We start from the raw sequence: 21570 nt of genomic DNA on the forward strand, positions 1-21570 counted from the left end.
TGATGATAATGACAGCCAACATTTATTGAATTCTTAAAATATGCTCCAAGGACCTGGCATTTGTTTATACTTTAAATATACCAGGGATAGGCAATGTGTACTATTATTGCCCGTGTTTCCCAAATGAAGACTTTGTGGCTTTGGTTAATAACCTGGCCAGGCTTGTTTAAAATTGGGGTATAAATTCAGGCAGTCTGGCTTCAAGAAGACTTGGTCTAACCCTTAGGCTCTACTACGTGTTTAGCAGTAGAAGGTCCAGATAAAACTAAACGATTGCCTACTTCTATGCTCTGCATTGCTTAGTTCATACTTAGGGAGCTGGGTTTATCTTCAGGGTCCCATTTTAGGAATGACAGTGTTGAACTAGATTGTGTCTAGAGAAGCATATGCATGGGGGTAAGTTGTAAACCACATCATATAAGTAAAGATTGAATGGACTAAAAATATCAGACCTATTTGAAAGGGATGTTTGGAGGTTTGTGGAGGGATAGGACCTAGTTTTATAGATGCATATTTTTTTCCCCAAAATTGTCATTAGCAAAAGAGAGGGGACTAACTGTACTGCTGATAAGAACTAGAGCTGATGGGAAGATGTTAAGGAACACCAGGTTCAACTCACAGAGGGAAGTGCTTTCTCAGTACTGTTCACTAGTGGAATGACTTCTTCCTGAGACAATGAATTCCTCATCACTGAAAGGATTAGAGCAGGTGACATTGAGCATCTCTCAATAAAGGATGACTCTTTTGAGTCTATGACCATGTTAGTGTTGTCCTCTACCAAGTAAACAATAGTATGTCTAAAGAAATGAACAAATTCATTGTTGAGGGATTTTTTTCACCCAAATATGGAGTCTAAGTACATAATGCTGTCTTTTTTGTTTGTTTATTTTGGAGGCAACGGGTAAGAGGATTACATTCCAATTTTAGTTTCTATTTATTTGCAGATTTGTATGCTCTTTAATATCTCAAAGTTGAAGAAGCCAAAGTCCATTTTATACAAAACAGAGCTGAGCCTTCCAGAACATTTTGATATCCCCAAGACAATCTGCATTCCTTGGATTCCGGAAACTCAAGCTAAATTGATTCAATATCAAGGAACTAAATCTGCAGAAAAAACAGGTAACCAATAATGTGTACACTGCAATATCTAGCACTGTCTCAGGTACCTGCAATACTAAAATACAAAGAAGAGATTATGTTAACTAATAGGATGTTCGTAATATAATTGAAGAGATAGTCCAGCTACATAAATACCAATTGTTGAATGGTACTTTACATTATAAATAACCAATGTACTACATCATAGTAATTTAAATTACGTACTGAATTTGGGTGCCAAATACTGGTACTGAAATTTACTGAAATTTGCCAACCTGTCTTTGGTAAAGAGTGGTTATCTGATTAAGACAATAAGTGCTCTTTGAAGAAGGTGAGCTCTTGCTTTCACAGGGAACTTGGTTACAAAGTTGCGCTGGAGTTGAGACTTAGGCTGGCCCTAAAGGATAGGAGGGATATTGATGGCAAGAACATATCAGAGGAGAAAAAAGCCATTTATGAGCAATTTATCTTTCATCTGGACAAGGGCCTTTTTTAGTTGAGTACCTACTTTTGGTCTCCTTTATTCTGTGTATTTGTGTTACTTACTGCTATACAGCAACGTGATTGTGTGTATGTGTATGTTTTTTTAATATTCTTTTATATTCTTTTCCATTATGGTTTTTCATAGGATATTGAATATAGTTCTCTGTGCTATACAGTAGGACCATGTTGTTTATCCATTCTATATATAAAAGCTTACGTCTGCTGACCCCAACCTCCCATTCCATTTCTCCTCCATCCGCCTCCCTGTTGGCAACCACCAGTCTGTTCTCTATGTCTGTGATTCTGTTTCTGTTTCATAGATAGGTTCATTTGTGTCATATTTTAGATTCCGCAAATAAGTGATATCGTATGGTATTTGTCTTTCTCTTTCTGACTTACTTCACTTCGTATGATAATCTCTAATTGCATCCATGTTGCTGCAAATGGCATTATTTCATTCTTTTTTATGGCTGAGCAGTATTCCATTGTATATATGTTGCACATCTTTATCCATTCATCTGTCAATGGACATTTAGGTTGTTTCCATGTCTTGGCTATTGTGAATAATGCTGCTATGAACATTGGGTGCATGTATCTTTTTGAATTATACTTTTGTCTGGATATATGCCCAGGAGTGGGATCACTGGATCATATGGTAATTCTATTTTTAGTTTTCTGAGGAACCTCCATAATGTTTTCCACAGTGGCTGCACCAACTTACATTCCCACCAACAGTGTAAGAGTGTTCCCTTTGGTCCACATCCTCTCCAGCATTTGTTATTTGTAGACTTTTTAATGATGAGCATTCTGACTGGTATGAGGTGGTACCTCATTGTAGTTTTCTTTTGCATTTCTCTAATAATTAGCGATGTTGAGCATCTTTTCATGTGCCTGTGGGCCATCTGTATGTCTTCTTTGGAGAAATGTCTATTCAGGTCTTCTGCCCATTTTTGGGTAGGGTTGTTTGTTTTTTTGTTGTTGAGTTGTGTGTGCTATTTGTATATTTTGGATATTAAGCCCTTGTCAGTCACATCATTTGCAGATATTTTCTCCCATTCTGTAGATTGTCTTTTCATTTTGCTTATGGTTTCCTTTGATGTGCAAAAGCTTGTAAGTTTGATTAGGTCCCATTTGTTTATTTTTGTTTTTATTTCTATTGCCTTGGGAGACTGACCTAAGAAAACATTGGTATGATTTATGTCACAGAATGTTTTGCCTATGTTCTCTTCTAGGAGTTTTATGGTGTCATGTCTTATATTTAGGTCTTTAAACAATTTTGAGTATTTTCATGTATGGTGAGAAGGTGTGTTCTAACTTCATTGATTTACATGTGGCTCTCCAACTTTCCCAACAGCACTTGCTGAAAAGACTGTCTTTTCTCCATTGTATATTTTTGCCTACTTTGTCGAAGATTAATTGACTGTAGGTGTGTGGGTTTATTTCTGGGTTCTCTATTCTGTTCCATTGGTCTGTATGTCTGTTTTTGTGCCAATACCATGCTGTTTTGATTACTGTAGCTTTGTAGTATTGTCTGAAGTCCAGGAGGGTTATGCCTCCTGCTTTGTTCTTTTTCTTCATGATTGCTTTGGTGATCCTGGGTCACTTATGGTTCCATATGAGTTTTAGGATTATTTGTTCTATTTCTGTGAAAAATGTCATGGGTAATTTGATAGGGATCGCATAAAATCTGTAGATTGCTTTGGACAGTATGTCCATTTTTACAATATTAATTCTTCCAATCCAAGAGCATGGGATACCTTTCCATTTTTTTGAGTTGTCTTCAATTTCCTTTATTAATGTTTTACAGTTCTCAGCATATAAGTCTTTCACCTCCTTGGTCAGGTTTATTCCTAAGTATTTTATTTTGGGGGGTGCAATTTTAAAAGGTATTGTTTTTTTTACATTCCCTTTCTGATATTTCATTGTTGGTTTACACCAACAATGCAACCAATTTCTGTATGTTAATCTTGTATCCTGCTGCCTTGCTGAATTTGTTTATCAGTTCTAGTAGTTTTTTTGTGTGGGATCTTCAGGGTTTTCTATATATAGTATCATATCATCTGTATATAATGACAGTTTTACCTTTTCCCTTCCAATTTGGATACCTTTCATTTTTTTTTCTTTTCTGATTGCTGTGGCTTCCAATACTGTGTGAATAGAAGAGGTGAGAGTGGGCATCCTTTCTTGTTCCAGATTTTAGCAAGAAGGCTTTCAGCTTTTCACCATTGTGTATTATATTGGCTGTGGGTTTGTCATAAATAGCTTTTATTATATTGAGATATGTTCCCTCTATACTTTGGTAAGAGTTTTTATCATGAATGGATGTTGAATTTTGTCAAATGCTTTTTCCACACCTGTTGAGAGGATCATGTGGTTTTTGTCTTTTTCTTTCGTTAATGTGATGTATTACATTGATTGATTTGCATAATGTTGAACCATCCTTGTGAACTTGGGATGAATCCCATTTGGTCATGGTGTATGATCTTTTTTATGTCTTGTTGGATTTGGTTTGCTAACATTTTGTTGAGAATTTTCACATCTATATTCACCAAAGGTATTGGCCTGTAATTTTCTTTTTTGGTGGTGTCTTTGACTGGTTTTGGTATCAGGGTGATGGTGGTTTCATAGAATGTCTTTGGGAGTGTTTCCTCCTCTTCAGTTTTTCGGAAGAGTTTGAGAAGGATTGGTATAAGTTATTTGTGTGTTTGATATAATTTGCCTGTGAAGCCATCTGGTCCTAGACTTTTGTTTGTAGGGAGTTTTTAAATTATAGATTCTATTTCACTTTTAGTGATCAGTCTGTTCAAATGATCTATTTGTTCTTGATTCAACTTTGGTAGGCTAAAGTATTCAAAAGTAATTTACATTTTTCGTTCACTTTTTTCCTAGTTGGTGGATAATAGTAGGAATATAATTTCTTTACTAGGGCTTTTTATTTGTTATCTTCCTATGGCTTTGTGTTAACTATAAAGTTTTTCTAAATCTGAAAAGGTGATTGCAAATAATAAGGTACAGGGTAATCTGTTCACTTTGCCTTCCTAGGAGATCTGAGAACCCAGATTCAAATGCCAAATGGCCAAGCAGGTAACAAGGATTTATGAATTGGGTCTGGTCTATGGCAGTAGGGATGATGGGGCCTATGACAAACTGAAGAGTAAATGCCCTGTCTAGACATTCAAATTCCAAAAATAAAAATAAAAATAAAATCCTGAGCTAGACAAACAAGTGTGAGGTCATGTTTGACTGACCAGCTGTCAGTTTGAGACCTTTCAGGTTAAGTTGTTGTCTTTTTTTTTAATCTTTATTACCTCCAGCTTTTCTGTGTGCTATTAAATTTTTAAATGAAGAATTTATTTTCATAACATTTTAATCCCTTTTGAGATAACTGAATAAAGCTGTGTGCACTATAAACTGGCTAGGATTGTCCGTTCAGGCCATTCATTTATTCAGCTGTTCATTCAGCAACACTGTTCTGCATTGATTCTTTTGGGCAAAATGATGAAAATTGCTGTATTCATCCCTTTGAAGGATTAATAGATAAGTAGCTCTTGTAATACAATGGGATAAGTATTGATAGAGAGGCACCTATATAGAGTATGTTTACAAATAAAACTAACATTAATACAGTTGATTATAGAGGGTAATTCAAATTTAAAAGAATTTTCATTTTGAGAAAACAAATAACTAAGGATACATAGCGTAGGCTTGCCATGAAACTCACAGTATAGTCTTACAAATGAAGACTGTGGCATATTAAGATGCTGTTTAATTATAAATAAGTATGAAGTGATTTATATTTGAAAGTCTTTCACTCAGATATTTTAATAAGACTAATATGTGTCTTTCATATCAACTGTTAACTATCCATTTTGGTGAGAAAATTATTGTGAAAATTAAGAAAAAATAGAACTGCAAACAATTTTAAAGGAGTATCATAAAACTTTTACAACGTAATTAGCCAATCATGGTTCATGTCTAACTTAATTGTCTGTGCAGTTGAGTTTATAGAGGAACTTTTGAGCCCAAGTTTCTGTTTTCATTTCCTTCAGCATACATTTAAATAAAGTAAGTTTACATAAACAGAATATTCTAACTCAGGATAGTAGCAGGTCATATAAAATACATACCCTTAGCAGTGTACATTCTATTGCGAAGCAGTGGACTTGATTAATGAAAAGGAAAAAAATGTAAGCATTTTTACTTTAATAAATAACCTATTAGAATTTGAAGCAAAGAATATTAGATTTAAGGGTTTAAAAAACTTATTTTTATGGTATAAACTAATTTGAAGAGAACAAACCAGCAAATTCCTAGCAATAAGTATAGTAATGTAAAAGCAATTTTTTTTTATGGGTGGCTTAGAGAAAGAAAGAAATGACAAGTGTTTATGTGGAGGAGTAGAGGTAGCGCAGTCTTCCTGCTAATTTCAGGAAAGGGGTGGAAGTAGAGTCATATAATCTCTTGAAGTTCTAAACTCATTAAAAAGAACTAGTTTTGATATATTAAAAAATGGCTGTCTTTGGCCCCCTCATATTAATGTTGCCTATCAGTCTATACCTTTTTGAAATTCGTAAATAAAATTCCACAATTCTGCTTACATAGCTATTACCAAAATTATTAAAAATAATCTACTTAAATCTGTATTTATTTCAGCCCCATCATTTAGAAAAATATTTTTTTCCACTCTACCATTTAATTATAATGCTTTCATCAGAAGGAAATGAAGCTGTAAAGAAAGTGCATGTGCACATAGTAGGTGCATCCATCTCTGTAGATGTGACAGATATACATATATGACAACGGTTTCCCATAGAAAGGAGACATCGCTTGTCCCGCTTCACGGATCTCAGAGATCCTATGAGTCCTTCATGATAGTGGACTGGGGTGGGTCTAACGTTTGTTGAACACCGACAATACACAAAGCACTGCAAGGGTTGGTTTGTGTACATTTTCTTTTTTTTTCTCCAATTTATTTATTTATTTAAATTTATTTATTTATTTATATTTGGCTGCATTGGGTCTTCGTTGCTGTGCATGGGCTTTCTCTAGTTGTGGCAAGCGGTGGGGGCTACTCTTCGTTTGTGGTGTGTGGGCTTCTCACTGCAGTGGCTTCTCTTGTTGCAGAGCATGGACTCTGGGTGTGCAGGCTTCAGTAGTTGTGGCACGTGGGCTCAGTACTTGTGGCTCGCAGGCTCTAGAGCATAGGCTCAGTAGTTGTGGCGCATGGGCTTAGTTGCTCTGCAGCACATGGGATCTTCCTGGACCAGGGCTCGAACCCGTGTCCCCTGCAGTGGCAGGCGGATTCCTAACCACTGCGCCACCAGGGAAGTCCTGTGTACATTTATTCATTTAATTCTCCTGATAGATATTTCTGTCTCAGACCCTATTTAGGCATTAACTTCTATTTGATAATTTGTGTACTCTTGCATTTCTCACAGCAATCTTTCCAAAGTGTTATTAGTCTTTTCAAACATCCTCTTCACTCCAGTCTTTTCCCCATCTCCAGCCTCCACTGGACAATGACTGCATCTGTTCTCTCATGGAGGAATAGGGGTTTCATGAACATATACTCTTCCTTATCCCCCTTATTGCTTTCACCCCATTCTCTGAATAATAGGAATCTACTCTATCAGCCTTCCAACATGTATCTTTTATCTTATCTCAGAACCTGTTTTGGGGCTCTTCTCCATCATTTATCATAGCTTTGTCTTCTCTGAGAATAGTTCCTTCACTTTTGGCTCCCAAGTGTTGTCAAACTTCAAAAGCTAAAGAAACTCCTACCTTTCCCTTGGCAAACATATTTCTCAGTAGAGGAATCTGCATTTGCAGTTTCTATTCATGCATAACTTTCTCAACTTCTCAAATCTGGCTTGTGCTGCCACTGTAGCAAAACAGCTAGTTGCTTTCAGTGGACCATTCTCCGTCTACATCTTACTGGACCTCTATAGCATTTAACCTGGATGATTAAGCATCTACTCTTAGAATTCTAGGCATTTGATATCAAGGCTTTATCCTTGTTTCCTGCATTTCTTCTCCATCCCCTTGACAAGATTTCTTCTTAGTCTCTTTGTGAGTTCTTCCATTTATCCCATCAATATGGGAGTCTTCAAGGTTCTTCTTGCCCTAATGGGGCTATTATTACTTTTTACCCATCCCCTGAGGGATTTTGTACACTCCCATAGTTACAACTACCATTTACATCACCAGTATTTATTTCTATTCCTAACCTTTTCCTTCTGTTTCCAACTTATATATTCAGAGGCAGACTAGTCATGCCTACCTAGATATATATGCAAATAGATATACAAGTAGATAGATAGATAGATAGACAGATAGAAAGATATAGAGATGTATCCCTCTAACTCAAAATGAATGCATTATTATTCTCCATTTATTTGTTTCTCACTACATAATCTTTATAATTTCAGATGGTGGGACTTGACCTGTCTCTTATATTAGAAATCTGGGTACGCTACTTGAAGCTTTTTTCTTCTGAGCCCATACCTGAAATTCATCTTGTAGTCCTAAATTTTCTGTAGTTTATTTCCTTTTCTTTTTCTCTACTCCCACTGTTATGATTCAGGTGTTCATCATCACTTCACAAAATGAGAAAATAATCACTTCTCTCTCTTCTCTCTTTGGTGCAAATTTAAGGAGATAACATGTCAAGAATTTAAATGCCTTATGGTATACCTAATAAATGTTGGCTATTAATAATATTCTAATCCCATCACCCTTTTTACACTTCACCCCTAGGCACAAGAATGATTAAATCTGACTGTGAAATATTACTGAAACATTTAGTGATTTTAGGTACAGACTTACTCTGATTCTAAAGGAACATAAACTTTATGAGTCTTCACTTTTTCAACCCCCCTTTCTAGACCCTATACCTACTTTTATATTTGTAATTTTACATTCTTTCTCTTGAAGAAGGCCCCCTAAATTGTGAAAGCCTCAGGCTGCAGAAAATCTGGACTTTTCCCTGGTTGTAGATATTGACTTAAAATCTCATCTACTTGTGGTTCTGGGGGTGTTGAAATTTATGAACAGGAAGAGTTCCATGGACCTTAAATAGATATAGGTAAGCAAGAAAACTCCAGTGGATCCAGGAGCACTTATCTGAGTCAGCTCCCCAATGTCAAAGGTCCTGTGTGTTCTGTGCCACCCATGAAAACTCTGTTCAAGGGCACTCAGACAAAATGCTCTGGGCTGATTTTGCTGATCACCTTAAACAGAGCTCAAACCCTCATTACTAAAGATTATCACTTCAGTTTCTAGCACTTTGTGCTATTGACCCAGTTTCTTCTTCTCTCCCAAGGGATACATGGCAGACATATTGGAAATGCATATTGTAGGAACAGTGTTTTCCTTCTTTCCTTCCCCCCATCTAATTCCAGTTTTCCTAATTTTCTAATATTTACTAATAATTAGCAGTCAAATAGGTGACAAATATCTACTAAATCCTTCCATGACAATGATCATGTAAAGTGATCATAAACATGTAGTAAACATTTGCTAGTAATAACTAACACTATAGGTAGTTCTACCCATTTTACAAAGATTAAATGCATTATTGTAATGCCTAAATTATCCTTCAGTATGAAAAAGACTGTAAAATTGTTGCAATAGAATGAACCTAAATTCCTGCTTAAAATTTATTAAGTATTCTTTGAAAAATAAACCCTACATCTGCATTATATCGAATAACCGCAGATGTATTTCAAATAGAATAAAAAATAAATTTCATTTAACAGAGTATCATTTAAAATGTTAGTTTTAGTGATTAAACTTAATTGAAACAATCTACTATATTGTCAGCATTGCCAGTGGTCACCTAATTTCAAAAGTGTGCTTTAATTAATTTTCATCAACATATCTTGAGTTAAACTTGTATTATTATTATATTACATTTGGTTTTGGCAAAAACTGTTTTCAAATTTGCAAAGGCTTTTTGAAATAAAATTACTTTAATTCACTTAGAAATATAATTCAAATCCTCTGCATTTTCCAAAGAGGATCACCACAATCGTAAGCCATCAAGTTCGATTACAGTGTATAAAAGAATGGGAATAGATTTTGGAAGGAAATTTGTAATCCATATACTACATCGAAATCTCTCAAGAAAGGCAAGGGACACACAGCTCTGTTATTGGTCTTTAAATTTATATTTAATTATGAATATAATAGGTTCTGTTATAGTCTAGCTTCTGAGAATACTTGCAAGTATAGTCATATAAGTTAATACCTGTCACTTGAATTTACATCAAGTGAAAACTAAGAGGATATTCACCTATATTCATTCTCAAAACTTTATTCTCCTATTTATTTAGGTATTCCATTTCTAGCAGCTTTATTGAGATACCATTCACGTACTGTGCAATTTACCAACTTAAAGTATATAATTCAGTGGTTTTTAGTATATTCATAGATACATGTTACCATTGCCACATTCAATTTTAGAACATTTATGTGACCTCAAAAAGAAACACAGTAGGGCTTCCCTGGTGGCGCAGTGGTTGAGAGTCCACCTGCCGATGCAGGGGACACGGGTTCGTGCCCCGGTCCGGGAAGATCCCACATGCCGCGGAGCGGCTGGGCCCGTGAGCCATGGCCGCTGAGCCTGCGCGTCCGGAGCCTGTGCTCTGCAACGGGAGAGGCCACAACAGTGAGAGGCCCGTGTACCACAAAAAAAAAAAAAAAAAAAGAAACACAGTAACCTTTAGCTATCAACCTCTTATCCCACTAGCCCTAAGCAATCGTTAATTTACTTTATCTATATATAGATTTGGTATTCTGGAGATTTCATATAAACGGCATCATATAATATGAGGTATTTTTGTGACTGGCTTCCTTCACTTAGCATAATGTTTCTATAGTTCATCCATGTTTTATCATGTATCAGAACTTCATTCCTTTTAATGGCCAAACAATATTTCGTTGTATGACTATACCATATTTTGTTTATCCATTCGTCATTTGATGGGCATTTGGGTTGTTTCTGCCTTTTAGCTACCATGAATAATGTTGCCATAAACATTAGTGTACACGTTTTTGTGTGCAAATGTTTTCATTTCTCTTGGGTGTAATACATATACATATACATATACACACACACATACACACAGGCACACATCCATAGCTGGGAGTGGAATTGTTGAATCATATGGTAACTCTATCTTTAAACATCTGAGGAACTGCCAGACTGTTTTCCAAAGTGGCAGTTCCATTTTTACATTACACCAGCAGTGTATGAGGGTTCAAATATCTCCACATCAACAGTAACACTTGCTATCGTCTGACTTTTTTATTGTTGCAGTCCTTGTGGGTGGAAATGATATCTCATGTGATTTTGATTTGCATTTCCTTGGTGTCTAATGATGTTGACCATCTTTCCATGTGCTTATTAGCCACTTATATATTTTATTTGTATAAATGTCTAGTGAGATCCTTTGCCTATCTTTGAGTTGCCGTTTTATTATTGAGTTGTAAATGTTCCATGTATTCTAGATACAATACCTTATCAGATGTATGATTTTCAAATATTTTATCCCATTCTTTTGGTTGTCTTTTCATTCTCTTGATAGTATTCACTGAAGCACAAGGTTTTTAATTTTGATGAAGTCCAGTTTATCTTGTTTAGTTGTTCCTATTGTTCTTGCTTTTCATGTCATATCTAAGAATCCACTGCCAAATTTGAGGTCATGAAGATTTAGTCCTCTGTTGCTTCTGAGAATTTTACAGCTTTAGTTCCTGATTTAGTTCTTTGATCTACTTTTGTTAATATTTGTATATTGTTTGATGTAATGTCTAACTTCATTCTTTTCATGTGGCTATCCAGTGGGCTTGTCACCATTTGTTGAAAACACTGTTCTTTTGGCGTTAAATGATCTTGGCACCCTTGTTGAAAATCAGTTGGCTATAGATACATTGTTTATTCCTGAATTCTGTTTTATCCCATAGATCTGTAGGTCTATCTTTATGCCAGTACCACACTTTTCTTAATACTATTGCTTTGTAGTAAATTTTGAAATCAGCAACTGAGTCCTGCTGCATTGTTCTTTTTGAACCATATTGTTTTGGCTGTTGTGGGATCCTCACATTTCCATATGGATTTTAGAATCAGCTTGTCAGTTTCTACAAACAAGCTGCTGGTATTCTGATAGGTATTGCATTGAATTTGTAGATCAATTTGGGAAGGATTGTCATCTTAATATTGTCTTCTGATGCATGACCATGCAATATCTTTCCATTTCTTTAGGTACTCCTTAGTTTTTTTGTAGTTTTAAGAGTGGAAATTTTGTATTCCTTTTGTTAAATATCATCCGAAGTATTTAATTCCTTTTCATAACATTGTAAATGGAATTGTTTTCTTAATTTCATTTTTGGATTATTCATTGCAGATGTATAGAAATACAGTTGATTTTTATATATTGAAATTATATCATGTGACCTCGTTGACCTGATTTTTTATTCTAATATGTTTTACTGGATTCCTGAGGATTTTCTATATACAAGATAATGTCATATGCATATAGAGATGGTCTTACATCTCCCCTTCTAAAATGAATTCTTTTAATTTCCTTGCCTAATTGATCTGGTTAATATGCCCAGTATGTTAAATGTAGGTGATAAGAGGGGACATCCTTGTCTTCTTTCTGAGCTTAAGAAGAAAGAATCCAGTCTTTAAATTCTCATGATAGCTGTAGGTTTTTCATAGAGGCCCTTTATGAGACAGAGGAACTTTCCAGCTATTCCTAGTTTGTGTCATTTAAGTTATCTAATTTTTGGCATACAATTATTTATAGCATTGTCTTACATTCCATTTTTTTTCTGTAAAACAGAATTAATGCCCCCACTTTTATTTCTGATTCTAATAATTTGAATATTTTCTTTTTTGATCCATTTAGCTAAAGGTTTGTCAATTTTGTTTATCTTTACAAAGAACTATCTTATAGTTTCAGTGATTTTTCTCCACTGTTTTATCTTCTCTATTTCATTAATTTCTCCTTTAATCTTTATTATTTTTTTCATTCTACTTTTTTAAAGCTTAGGTTGTTCTTCCTTTTCCAGTATCTTAAGGTAGAGGGTTAGGCTTAGATTTTAGATCATTCTTCTTTTTGTAATAGTCATTTACAGCTGTAAATTTCCCTTAAGCACTGCTTTAGCTGAATCCGATAAGTTTTTGTATGTTCTATCTCCATTTTCATTAATTTTAAAATATTTTCTAATTTCCCCGGTTTCTTCTTGACTCATTGATTAAGAGTGTATTAAGAATAATAATAGAGGGACTTCCCTGGTGGTGCAGCTGTTAAAAATCCGCCTGCCAATACAGGGGACACGGGTTCAAGCCCTGGTCCAGGAAGATCCCACATGCCGCGGAGCAACTAAGCCTGTGTGCCGCAACTACTGAGCCTGCACTCTAGAGCCCATGAGCCACAACTACTGAGCCCACGAGCCACAACTACTGAAGCCTGTGTGCCTAGAGCCCGTGCTCCGCAACAAGAGAATCCACTGCAATGAGAAGCCCGTGCACTGCAACAAAGAGTAGCCCCCGCTTGCTGCAGCTAGATAAAGCCCGTGCGCAGCAACGAAGACCCAACTCAGCCATAAATAAATAAATTTATTAAAAAAGAAAAAGAGTAATAATAGATATTTTGAAAGGCAGGTTGAAATATTATGAGCCATGCAATATATAAGTTAGATAAATGTAAAGCTTCTCTGTTCAAAACTAGAGAAGATGCTCCAGAGCTCTGTTTGCTTGTCCTTCCCTGCCTCCTATTGTATCCCCAGTAGTGGTTCATGAAGCAGATTCTCATAAGGCTGGGGTTCTGGTGAATACAGGTTTTAAGCCACTGATTTGCTCCAGCCTCCACATTTATAGATGAGGAAATTAAAACACAGAGAGGTTCAACAGTTTAACTAGAATCAGGTAGTTAGTGACAGAATTGTTACCAAGTCCAAGCTCATGCTGCTGTCCCCTCAACAGGCCAGTAAATCAAGAGACAAGTTGTTGGGGAAAGGAATAGCAACTTTATTCAGAAAGCCAGCACACTGAGAAGATGGTGGACTAGTGTTCCAAAGAACCATCTTGCCTGAGTTAGAATTCAGGCTTCTTTTATACTGAAAGAGGAGGGAGTAACGTCGAACATTTCCTGGTTCTGGTCAGCCTAAGGAGGGGATGCATTAATTTCTTCCTTCCTGCAGTTATTCACAGGTGGGCCTGGTCAGGATGTTTCCTGTGAGCCAAACAAAGGTATTTTAACTTAACACTCATTACATGAGATGCAGGGTTCCCAGAGATGGGCCATTATGTGTAATTTAAGCTTATAGGTATAATACCTTTAGTGATTAACTTGTAATAGAATACCAAGTTTCTTCCCTATTACAAATTCACTCTTTTTGTTGTTGTTTTTTTTTTTTTTTTGCGGTATGTGGGCCTCTCACTGTTGTGGCCTCTCCCGTTGCGGAGCACAGGCTCCAGATGCGCAGGCTCAGTGGCCATGGCTCACGGGCCCAGCCGCCCCGCGGCATGTGGAATCTTCCTGGACCAGGGCACGAACCTGTGTCGCCTGCATCGGCAGGCAGACTCTCAACCACTGCACCACCAGGGAAGCCCACAAATTCACTCTTGAACATAAGTCTTCACCTTCTTTGAACAAAGATGCTAAATGATGTGATACTTTATTCAACAAATATTTATTGAGAGCCTGCTGTGTGTAAGCAGTGTTCAGGCACCAGAGATATAGCAGTGAACACAATAGAGAGGGTTCTTGTCTTCTAGAAATTTGATACAAAAAGTTGTCCCTAGTGTTTGCCATCCTTGGGACATATGTTTTGAATGGCACTTTCAGTATTGGTTCCTGCTCTTCTGTGACTCATTCTTTCATTCCATCTTTTTGACTGAGGGTATTACTTTTTTGGATAATTAGCCAGTTAGATATACTGAAAGTGGTTGTAGCATAGAGAAATATGATGAGCCACATGAGAACTTAACCCAAATTTTTACTTCAGTAACGTTGTTTTTTTTTTTTTAACATCTTTATTGGAGTATAATTGCTTTACAATGGTAGTAATATTGTTTTAATAAAAAGGGTATTGCCTCTGGTTTTCCATTTTAAATGGTCTACCAATTATTAGTGGCTAGGTTGACCTATTATATGTGTATAATTATCAGCTCTGTTCATAACTCTCAGCCGTTTATATTTTAAATCAGTTGTTTTTACCACATAGTATCTGATTGAAAATAACTGCATGGTCTTCTTCCCCTATTTGATCAACTTTTCATGTAATGCTTGAAGGTTCTGGTGCAATAGTCACTCTTTATTTTTCAGAAAACAACATGAAGGTGCAATTTTTTGTGAAGTCCATTTTATATTTTCATGCATGGTGATTCAAAAGCGATTTTAATTAAGGTGTATTAAATTTCATGCACAAGACTTTAGTATAGTGACATTTAGCAATCAGAAAAGTAGTTAGGTAAGTTAACTGTATTAACATAGTTTGGAAAATCTTCTGATTTTGCTTGTCACTGCTATATCATTTTATTTTTTGGTGAACAGAGTGTAAAACTTTTTTTCATTTTTTAAAAATAAAAGTCAGTAGAAAAATAGTGGCTGAACCAGAGTTTTGTTTTTAAGTTTGTGGGTGATTGTATATTCAGTTGAATGCACAGGATACTAGCTAGTGGCACATTCCATTATAATATACACATGGGTATCATAAAGCGCAAAGAAGGTATATGAAGTCAGTTTCTTTTAAGCATTGTGTCTATGATAATTTACCATTCCTATGTTTAGTAAGTTTCTGGATTTTACCACTAAACATAGAATCATAGAGACTTTTTATTTGTCTTTTATGCTTCAAACATTTTGAACTTTGTCTTTCGTGTTTTAATAAGTATCATGACAGATACTGTCATGATAGTTCTTGTGGAAGGAAATCATAATGCTGTCTTTCCTCAGAGAGGTGCCTCTTGACCACCTCTGGGATGTGAAGGGCTTCCCCAGGTGCACCTAACCATTAGACTTCATGTTGAAGCGTATTTGGATCTAACATTAGGAAAAGGGGGGTCTGGTGATGCAGTGGAAGAGGGGGTGATGTTAGTTTCAGCAGTTGGTAGGTGAGTAGTTACTTAAAAGGTAAAACCATGAGCACCTTATCTACACATTTCAAAGTCTGACCATTGATACTTATATTTTAGTGATTACTCTGCTTTCTGTCATGCTTTTTATTCTAATCTGAGTCAATGACATGCATTACCTTTGGAGAATATGTTCAAGGGCAGTGACAATCCTCTGTTCCCATTCCCTAATCATGCTTCAGGTTGCAGGGGTCAGTCCCATTGATCACAGTATTGTCCTCAATTCACAAGGGTGTTTAATGTCACTGCTCACCCATTCCTTGGCTGAGACAGAAAATTGGTCATGTGCTTTTGTAATCTGGCCGCAATGGTGGATAAATGATTGAGCTGCTGAGAATGATCACTCCCATCTCTTTCCATTTCAGGGTTACTCTTTTCCATTTCATTTCTTTGCCTCACCTGTGGGGACACTGAGTTTCTCCCTTCTGTATGAACTCCCTTTTACAAACATCATGTTGTTCTTTTCATTTTATTTCTAGCCATCAACCTTGGTGTTTCTCAGAAAAAATGGTTTTAGACTTAGAGTTAATATTGTGATTTTTGAGATGAATGTTATACGATAGTATATAAATCTTTACCAAAATATGTGAGTTATAATTATGCGATTCCAACAAATCTTAAGATAATAGGAAAGAAAGAACTGGAAATGCTTACTGAAAAAGTTAGGAAAGAATTTCTGTGGAGGATTGACAACGTGGATTGACTTGGCATACTACGTGTTATCTCACTTATAAAATTAATTTAATCAATAATCTGTACCTATATTCATATCTAAGCTGTGTTCCATTTCGCTTAATTATTTGTCCTAAAAATTTCTCATTTAATTGTAGTATTTGTACCTCTTCCATTCTTCATGTTTCGTTACTTTAAAAAACTTATTTTTGTTAGAAGTTTCATTTTATTTTATTGAAATTAAAAAGAGTTTCATTCATTCATTTGGATTTGTTTTCAAGTGATTCAAATGATGAAGAAATCTAAGTTCTTATCCTCAGGAAGCTTATAGACTAGTGTAAATGACAGCAGTGGGCACATAATAACCATAATATGCAATTCAAAGTGATAAATGCTTCTCTGTTACCCAAAACTGGGTTCACCTCTTGGTGGGTGTTGAGTCAAAAGACACAGCCAAGCCAAAGATCGGGAGAAGGAAGGATTTATTACTTTCAGCAAGTAAGGAAAACACCAGGGATCTTTCCCAAAGAAGTGTCTCCCTGAACATCAACATTGGGGAAGTTTTAAGCTAAGGGTACATGCGTATTCATGAAGGGGCTTGAGCAGAGGAGAATTCAGCATAAAATCTGGGCAAAGATTGACAAAGTCCAAGCTTTAGTTGACTGAAGTCAGAAAAGGTCAACATCTGTCTTAAAGGACACTAGTCCACACTTCGCCAGCCAGAGGGGCCAGCTGGATTTCCGGGCTCTTGCAGTGATCTCCATGCACCCATAGAGGGGGCCAACCTGGCAGGCTTCAGTGATGCTGTCAATAAACACTCCTTTGGCAGCCCACCCATGCCAAAGAGAAATGCCTTTTCAACAGTTTTTATTCTTATTCAATTAAGCTCTTCCTGACTTGAAAAATTCCTCTTCTGCCAATGAAATGTCCTCTTCCTTCCCACGTGGTGTGGTCACTTGCTGTGAAAACTGGTCACGTCAGAAAAGGTAACTCTGGCTGTCCACGGACCCCCCCGCCCCCTTCCTCCCTCGGGGAGACAACCATGGTGATTTCAGTGTGTTTTGTTTTTAATTTTCACAAAGCTTTTATCTGTGATTCTTTCCTTTCAAATACAGTGTTGTGATCATTTTGAAAAAAAAAGAGAAAAGGTCAACATCATTATTCCATCCTCTACCTGGGAACTCAAAGATACGTATCATATAGTTATGTTGTTATGTATATCCCTTGAGGAGGAACTAGAACTGTGATCACTGAACTATTGTTTCCTGACTGCTTTTCCTTTGTTCCTGCATTCCCTCACTTCCCTTAAGAAAATTAATTACGGAGACCTGTTCAAGGGTAAGCATTGTGGCCAGGCTTACATCACAAAATGGCTTAGGCCAAAAATGGCTTCTCTTATGTCAAGAAAGCCATGCCTGCTTCTTTTTCTCTGGAGACCCTCTACCCCATCTGCTTACATCTCTTCTTAGCTTTCTGGTCACTGGAGTGTTTATTCACCTGGTTACAGAAATGGTTTCAGGGCTTGAGTTGACCACATTTGATTCAGGGAGAGGCAAACCTGGGACTTTTTCTGGAATTTTGGGAAAGGAATGGCGCTTTTTTTGGCCAGTTTTTGGTAGGATAAGTTGGGAGAGTCTACAAGAATGAGGTCAGCACAGAGGAAAGCAAAGTCAAAAGGCTGAGAAAGAAAGATGATATCTCATGAGCTCAGGTGTGTCCCTGGATGCTCTCATTGTTAAAGTGGCCATTCCGTCTGTACATGCCAGTTACTGAGTCAGTAAATTACCTCTGTGGCTCCTGCTAGTTTTGGGTGGGTTTCTGACACTTATAAATGAAAGTGATTTGAGAAATGCAGAATCCAAAGCCTGTGCTCTTTCCACATTGCCAGTAGTTGCCAACCCTGGTTGTACATCAGTGGCTCCTGGGTAGCTTTTAAAAAATACAGATTTCAGGCCCAAATCTACACTTACTGAATCATTCCTAGGTTGGAAAAGGTATAGGAATTTGTATTTTAAAAGTTTCCCTCCAGATCACTGTCATTGTTAATCCGCATGTTAGAATTGGGAAACCACTGCTCCACAGCATAATGCTACCACTTTACAAGTGGAGAAAGTCAGACTCAAAAAGTTTAAGTCCTTCAAGAGGCCATGTAAGATGGTCACATCAGGTCTCCTGAGTAAGCACTTAAGTCTACTAAGTCTTTGTCTATTGCTGTTTCCATTGTGCTATGCTATATAAAATAGTCACATTGCTCTTTCTTCTGAGGTTAGTAATTGTCTTAGTTTGAGTCCCCTAGAAAATGAAGTCTGAGGCAAGAATTAAATACTGATGCTTTACTTGTATGGTGCTATCCGGGAGTAAGAAATTTTCTTTTACTCTTCCAGGTTCTTCTGGCTGGTCTGAGCATTAAATTAACATGAGACAGATTAACAGGAGAAAATCAAAGTTTGATAACATGTAGACATGGGAGAAACCCAGGAAAACCGAGTAACCCACCAAAATGGCCAAAGCCCTCCCCTTAAATACCATCCTCGGCTAAAGACAAAAGAGGGTATTGAGGGTGGGGAGAGTCAGTTGCGTGAGGTGACCTGGAAAAACACAGTAAGCAAGGGTGACTATGATGCAGACTTAAGTCATTGCCTTTTCCATTGATAAAAGAGTTTCTAGAGATTTGGTCATCCTTCTCTTCCAGATACAGAGAGGGAGGCACCCTTTCAAACGTGAGATTTCCCTTACAATGTAAATGTTTCTTACAAAAGGGCAATTCCTACTTGGTTTTCAGAGCCCTTAGCAGGTCTGCTGTGTCTCAGAAAATAACCAACTTAAAACAATTAATATGCTAAAGAGACATATTTTAAGGTGGTAAAATTCTGCTCCCCTACTGTGCAGACTCAGGGTAGTGCGTGTGAGAAAAAAGAGAAACAAGGAAGGGAAGAACGGGAAGCAAAGCAATGAATGCCGCATGGCTAATACCTTAGTGTCCACTACTTGCCTCTAGGATGAGATGGTCACTCAGCAAGTGTCACTTTTGAAAAGCTATGTGAAAAGAAAGTGCCCCTGAGCAGTCAGTGTGAGAGAGGAAGGAAAGGAATATCTCCTGTCTCCTGCTCTTGTTTGCCAGATTTTACACCATGGGTGTTAAGGGTCCTAGGCTTCAAGGTGGCATTCCCTGGCCCCATGGAATGCCAGGTTCTATGCCCTATCATGGCAAGAGGAGCCCAAAATTCCGAGACTGGGACTGATCTACCTGTGTGTAGAGCAGCAGCCAAGGGGTTGACTTCATTAGTTCTAGAGGAAGTTACAGGTCATCCTCAGGCAGAGGAACACGGAGGTGGGACAAGTGGTTGAAGTTGCTGGAGGTGGTGGAACCAAGAGAATCTCAGGAAGCACATAAAATGTACCCATTATACCAATGTTATCTTACTATTAATATTTTAGAGAATTCTACTAGATAAACTGTCTGCAGCTTTCAAGAAAGACACTGTCCAATTTCCTTCCCTTTCCCCTACCATCTCTGCTGACATGGTTCAATCACAGACCCTGAGCCAAATCTCTTCTCAGACCCAGCACCTAGGGGCTCATCTATGCTGACCCTCCCACCCCCACCCAGTCTCCAGTGTCATCCACATTGTCTCATGAGTACTAGTTCTGTTACTGAGCTGAACTTGAGTCCGTTCACCTGCACAGTAAAGCCACAGCAGGTTGTGGTGAAGGAAATGCAGCATTTATTGCAGGTGCCAAGCAAGGAGTCCAGGCAACTCATGCTCAAAAGACCCAAACTCCCTGATGGGTTTCAGGGAAGGGGTCTTAAAGGCAAGGTGAGGGAGAGAGTCACATGGTACACGATCAGCTTGTGCACAATTCTCTGATTGGTTGATGGTGAGGTAACCAGGGCAGTGTCACAGGGATTAACATCATCAATCCTCAGGCTCCAGCTGGTCTGGGGACTATGTGCTCATAGTCATCATGCAGTTAACTTCTTCCATCTGGTGGAGGTTTTAGTATCTGCAAAACAACTCAGGAATGTGCATCAGACTGTAATCTTTGTCCTTTAGGGAGGAACTAAAGATTTTGTGACCGTTATATGACCGATTTATCATTTAAATTGTTACCGGTTCTCCTGGCCTAACTGCTGGGTTTTTTTGTTGTTACTGTATGTCCACATACTTTCAGTCATTAATTCTTGAGCCAGCCTTTTGTGACTCAGGGCAGGCCTGGGAAACTAAAGCTTTTCTACAAACAAGAGGCAGGTGGAGGACATGGTGGGGAGGGGGGTGTCCTGGGAAGTCCCCATAGGGTCCCTCTCGGTTCCATTCTGACATTAAATCTGGCAGCCCTGGCTCCACATTCATAGGCTGTCATCCTTGTGATGCGTCTCTCTCTTTCTGGTGTGTTCCACTACCCAGGCATAGGTTTCTACTTTATTTCTTAAAATCCAGGTGTGTTGTTTCCAGACTCCTTCCCTGGGTACTGGTACACTTTTCCTGCCATCCACCCTTGTTCTGACAGCCCAAAGCCCCTCAGACAAGAATCTTGCCCCTGAACTTGGGATCCTGGGTCTTTCTTGACTGCAGACTGGCCTCTGACATCAGCCTGACCTAGCTCCCCTTTTCTCTGGACCACTTACGTGATTATAATTTCGCTTCCTACTTTTGAAAATCCGAGTCATAACTATTGTTTGACTAAAATGACTTTCTTATCTGGCTACCTTCCTATACCTGTCCTCCCATAGTCAGAGTTTACAGCTTGTTGAGTTGCCTATACGTGTCCTGTCCTAACGCTTGGGTTTTTGCCAGCTCCAGCTTCTTTCTTTTTACTCTGCACCATGCAGTAATGAGATATGGTTGTGTCCTATGTTATCAACGAAAATATACTTTAAGTCAAATAATTTGCATAACCAAGTTAAAATAATTATAATATCCATGAGTGTGTATTCTTTATCCTTATAGTTTTAATATAAGATATTTTCAGTTTGATAAATGTCTTACTTTGGCTTTTATTGTTTTATAGCTGTGGACATAAAGCCTGCAAGTAAAAAAAAATGTGAACTTTAAGCAGTGTCTTATTCTTCCTATTAGGTGTTCAATAGTGAATATATGCTGTGCAATAGTACGTTTAGGGAGACATTTAATCAAAAATTGTATAACCTTTTCCCCTGGTCTAAGTCCTAGAGA

At 37.4% G+C, this 21570-nt stretch overlaps 1 protein-coding gene across 1 annotated transcript in view; it reads left to right on the plus strand.

The window, feature by feature from the left end:
* Positions 1-21570, plus strand: part of CFAP47 (cilia and flagella associated protein 47) — a 541109-nt gene that overhangs the window by 361455 nt on the left and 158084 nt on the right. The window contains 1 exon segment of the mRNA XM_049704952.1: positions 945-1119. Coding sequence (XP_049560909.1) covers positions 945-1119 — 175 coding nt within the window.

This window comes from Orcinus orca, chromosome X (genome assembly GCF_937001465.1).
Source record: "Orcinus orca chromosome X, mOrcOrc1.1, whole genome shotgun sequence".
Lineage (NCBI taxonomy): Eukaryota > Metazoa > Chordata > Mammalia > Artiodactyla > Delphinidae > Orcinus > Orcinus orca.